The 5,000-nt window shown below is 37.6% G+C and overlaps 1 protein-coding gene across 2 annotated transcripts in view; it reads left to right on the top strand.

The window, feature by feature from the left end:
* Positions 1 to 5,000, top strand: part of LOC138051250 (chloride channel protein 2-like) — a 33,067-nt gene that overhangs the window by 17,281 nt on the left and 10,786 nt on the right. For both annotated transcript variants that reach the window (XM_068897417.1, XM_068897416.1), the window contains exons 11-16: positions 1,612 to 1,719; positions 1,824 to 1,908; positions 3,390 to 3,545; positions 3,805 to 3,874; positions 4,100 to 4,210; positions 4,724 to 4,821. In XM_068897417.1, the coding sequence (XP_068753518.1) occupies positions 1,612 to 1,719; positions 1,824 to 1,908; positions 3,390 to 3,545; positions 3,805 to 3,874; positions 4,100 to 4,210; positions 4,724 to 4,821 (628 nt within the window). The remainder of the gene's footprint in view (positions 1 to 1,611; positions 1,720 to 1,823; positions 1,909 to 3,389; positions 3,546 to 3,804; positions 3,875 to 4,099; positions 4,211 to 4,723; positions 4,822 to 5,000) is intronic.

Here is a 5,000-nt window from a genome sequence, read left to right as displayed (position 1 = left end):
AAGCGATAGTGTGATTGAAGTTTGAATCAATCGATGCTTTAAGTACATTATTATTTTTTTCTCATCTTGTAGTCTTGGTTTTGAAATAGCTCTTGACTCAAAAAATATATTGCTGTGGCAGTGAGTGAGCCTAAAGCAAATGAACAAGGCAGCTCTCTGGAGAAGAAAACATTTTTCTTCAAAACACAAGGGATTGTAGTCAAAGGCGCAAGGAATTGTGGTTATGTGTGAATGGTGGAAGTACAGTACCACTCAAAAGTAAGTTACCACCATCATGCGCGACGCGAATCGTGTCGTGCTTGATGGTAAGAAATCTGTAAGTGCAGTGGCTTGATGCCTGCGCCTGATTTTAATTGACCTTTTGTATTCAAATTTTAACCCTGGAATGTGTTTGTAAAAGGCCAATTTTCGAAGAAAATATGCCTATAATAAATCGCAGTATCTTCGTATGTTTGCGGACATTAAATTTTTAAAGAATGTATGTTTCAAATTACTCGCTCCAAAAGTTTTGCGGTTGGCAAGAAATTTTAGCAATGCACAGTGGACAAGTGGTCGATGTTTCAACGAAATCGTCGCTTAATCGTGTATGAAGAATTTATTTTCCATGGGAATTTTAGTTTGTAAACTAGATGCATGTGTTTATTGATGCTTAAACGTCTTCTCCTTACGGCAATTTGGACGTGGATTTTTTTAATTGATATTGTGAGTCTATCGCTAATTTCCAAACAAATGAAGAAAATCAGACCCACACATAATTGACGATCGATTTAAGGTGTGGGAAAGAAACTTGCATGGATCCATTCGAAGTCAATTCCATGCATTCATTAACTTTATACAGAAGATCGCCGCATTGTTTTTGTTAGGAATTTTTTCCACCAAATGGTTGATGTTTCAACGAAGTCATCGCTTGTTCGTATGTTTGTGAAGAATTTATTTTTCATCGAAATTTCTGTCGCTTAATAAACGTTGTCCACAATTCGCAATTCGCAGTTTGCAATTTTGACAATTCCCATACAATTTAACAAATCAAAAATCGTCTTTGCTTACTTGCGCAACTGCAGAGAGATAATTATTGATTGAATTCACGTAACACATTAGTTCCTAATACATGCCAGAAATTTATGCTTCGGTTATTCTCGCGCTACGCGAATCGCGTTGTGCGCGACAGGAATTGTGTAGCACACGGCGCGAATTGCGTTGCGCAGGAAACGTGACGCGAGGTGGTAACTTACTTTTGAGCAGTACTGTAAAATGTGCATTATGATCTTGTTCTGTTTTTCATTTTGCTTCTTGTGTATAGTTTACTCTGTCACGCAACAAAAAAATAAATTCGAAATTGTTCAAAGGAAAAGACCACGAACTTGGAATGTTGTAGGAAACAAATCTTTCAACCAACTCTCCAATTCCCAGGTCTGTGCTTTACATACATTTGAGTTATCTGACGAACCATTTCACACATTTCTATAGAGTTTTGTATGGAGATGCCAAGGGATTTACCAATATGGTGGCCGGTAATCATCTTAGACTGAATCTGACCTGGGATTTTTCCTGAGGTCACTTTGCCCTTACTACCAATAATGCGTCCTTTTGTGGTGGTAATATTGTTTGTAGGCTGTTTTGTGGCTTCGGGGGAGCTCTCTTTGTGTTTACACACCGGAAGCTGGTTGAATTCGAGAGGTCACACAAGCAAACCACAGTGGCAAAATATCTGTCAAGAAAGTAAGTTTCAGTGAACTTACAGACAAGTGTAATTTGCAATGATTTGACAATATTATTTTATGTTCGATAGTGTGATGTGACTGATATATGGTTTTGCTTTACAGTCGTTTTGTGTATCCAGTTGCTGTGATGTTTGTTATTGCCACCCTCACATTTCCTAAAGGATTAGGGCAGTTTATGGCAGGAGAGGTGAGGGCTGAGTACTTTGTCGTTTATGTGTCATCTTTCCACAAAAAGACTTTAAAGTGCCCTTAACCCCAAAATGTTTTTTTTCGCTAAAATGAATAAATGACTGATTTACATTGCATTAACTCTTTGTAAACATGCATGCAAAGTAGATTGTGACGTCACATCAGGAATAGACCCACTCCCCTTCTGACTCGGTCGTGAACAAAAGATGCTTGGATTTTCGCAACTTTCGAAGCCTATAAAATGGCAGAATTTGTTAGAAAAAGGAAAAAATTGCCGAAATGCGTTTCGAACAGGTGCAAAGATTCATTTTAGCGAAAAAAACATTTTGGGGTTAGGGGCACTTTAACCCTTTCAGCCCCGATAGTGCCAAATGGCACTTATAGATTTTACTCTGTCTAACGCCAGACGATTTTACTCGTCAATGGGGAACCCCTCGGGGCTTAAAGGGTTAAGCTAACAGCGTGAAAAAACTATGTCCCCGTTTAAAAGGTTGAATCAATCTTTGAAAGATCCAAGTTTTCCAACAACATATTCTCACAGTAAACTGTTCGTTAAATGAAGCGTCTGTGCTGTAATTATTGAACATGTAAAGTTAACGCTTTATTCCAACCTATGGTACACACTGTATGTTGTCAGATATTTTATATCATAATTTTATTATAATTATTATTATTGCGTTCCTAACATCCACCATAGACCCTTTGCATAAATGGCGCCCAAATTTGAATAACAATACTTGATACATCCTTAGCCTCACATTCATGAGAAAAATCCTTTGTCTTGAAACATAAACACAAGGCTAAGGATGTATCAAGTATTGTTATTCAAATTTGGGCGCCATTTATGCAAAGGGTTTATGTTGAACTGTAGAATCTTATTGATATCTGTTGTCATGGAATCACTCACATTGTTATTGCCACAACATTTGCAGTTCCATTTCCGCGTGGTACAATGAACGTATTATTCACCCTTCTGCTTCCCATGGGTGTCCCAATGATTCCCCACCTGTTCAATACAGAAATGACTCTTAAACATTTATTTAGCAAAGTGTGAGAAGGGGTAGGGGGCAAAGGGGATAGAGTGACTTTCACATGACCTTGAAAAATAAACGTAAAAACAGAATGTGAACAAAAATGCAAAACATTTAATTGGCTTATCAACAAAAACAAATGAGCACAAATTATTATTGGCTCAGAAAACACGGATGCAAACAACGTCATCTCTCCATGGAACTTTCTGGAAAGCGATCGTCATTTTGCTTTGGGGTCATTTGAAATGCAGCAATGTGATTGGGCATTCGAACTGTTTACTGCCCATATTAGGAATTTCCTTGGCGAGAATAAGGAGAAGCTTTGTTTTAATCTTGCCAAACTTTGTTTCTGTGAAACAAAATTAATTGCAAATTTTTTTTCAAGGTTGTATGAAAGTCGCTCTAATCAAATTTGCTAAACATTATTGTTGTTACCTTACGTGTTTAGCTGACATCCAAGCAAGCCATAGATGAACTGTTTATTAATATCACCTGGTCTGAAGCAAGGAACTCTGAAAATGAAGCCAGTCTGAAAGTGTTAGAGCACTGGGATGGTGCTAATACAAATATCTATGTCACTTTGGTCATTTTTATCGTCCTCAAGGTGTGTTAATTATAAACTTACTACCAGAATTGTTCCACAACAAGTGGTTGCTAATCTCTTACTCAGTTTGGTCTGCTTTAAACAATTTAGCCCAGACAAGGTAGTCTAAGAGCATGCTTTCATATCTCACACAAAAAAGACCAAGCAAAAAGTTTTTCTCGAAATTGCACCTGATCACATCACACCTCCCCTGAACCTTGTCTGTTTATCTTTTGGTACAGTTTGAGTGAAGAACTCAATGTTGTTGTTTTTTTTTTAGTTTATTATGACCGCAGTGTGTGTAGCGTTACCTATACCTGCTGGTGTTTTCTTCCCTGTCTTTTTAATTGGTAAGTCTTGTAATAATTATTATTGGTAAGAGTGAACTTAGACATTGTTGTTTCCCTTTTAATGTTGATGGTGCAGTTCTAAGCCATTCTTGATTCACACAGTTTACATGCAGTAACAAAGGTATGGTTTGTGGTTTTAAAAAATTTTGTTATCAGGATAGAGGGCTTAACATATTAATATGAAATCTTCACTTCTCTTGACTGGTTATGTTGGCTAATCTGTAGGTGCTGCATTTGGCCGTCTTGCGGGTGAGGCAATGGCCACATGGTTTCCAGATGGCGTGAGCTCAGGGGATACCTACACACCCATTGTTCCTGGGGGATATGCTGTTGTTGGTAAGTTTGCGGCTGATTGCATCAGGAGTGTCATAACCTGTGTTAATTTTTGTGGTATTCTCATGGTTTTCCTTAGCAAGTAAATAATAACATTATCGTTGTCATGAAAGTTTACTATAAGGAGTAATGAATGGTTGTCAAGAAAGCACTGATAGGATTGTAGTAGACATGAAGTACAATGAAAATAGTGATTTGTGTGGTTCAGGAAAATTACTTACCCCGTCTGCTTTGGCAGGTTTTGATTCTTCTAATCTCTGCCAACTTATGAACTGAAATTTGTTTGTACATGCATGGAGATTGTCGTTTGTTCCACAGAGTGGGATCATGTTAACGGCTTGCAATAGTTAACGATTTTCTGGAGAACTTTTCAGTTAGTTGATGCTGTGAATTTAATCCCATCTTAGTTCTGAAGTAGGTAATATTAACCAAGTGAAGTCATAAATTTTTGTACAGATGTGTTGAAAAAGGTTTACTTTTTTCTTTTCTGTTTGTTTTGCTTTGGTAATTGACTAGGTGCGGCAGCACTTTCAGCAGCAGTTACCCACACCATTTCTACATCTGTGATTGTCTTTGAGCTAACTGGACAAATCACTCATATTTTGCCTGTCATGGTGAGTTGAATGACATGGGTACAGTCTTGCTAGAGTTGATGCTAAGAAGGAAGATTGAAAACTGATGCTATGAATAGTGGCGTTTCCTGAGGCTATGATAGTGCACTGTCTTGTGTCCCCTATAGCTAGTATACATGTACATTGTGAAAAGGATTTTAAACATGCATTGAAATTTGAAA

The sequence above is a fragment of the Montipora capricornis genome, chromosome 6 (genome assembly GCF_036669925.1).
Source record: "Montipora capricornis isolate CH-2021 chromosome 6, ASM3666992v2, whole genome shotgun sequence".
Taxonomy (NCBI): Eukaryota; Metazoa; Cnidaria; class Anthozoa; order Scleractinia; family Acroporidae; genus Montipora; species Montipora capricornis.
This window is presented reverse-complemented; position numbering and strand designations above follow the sequence as displayed.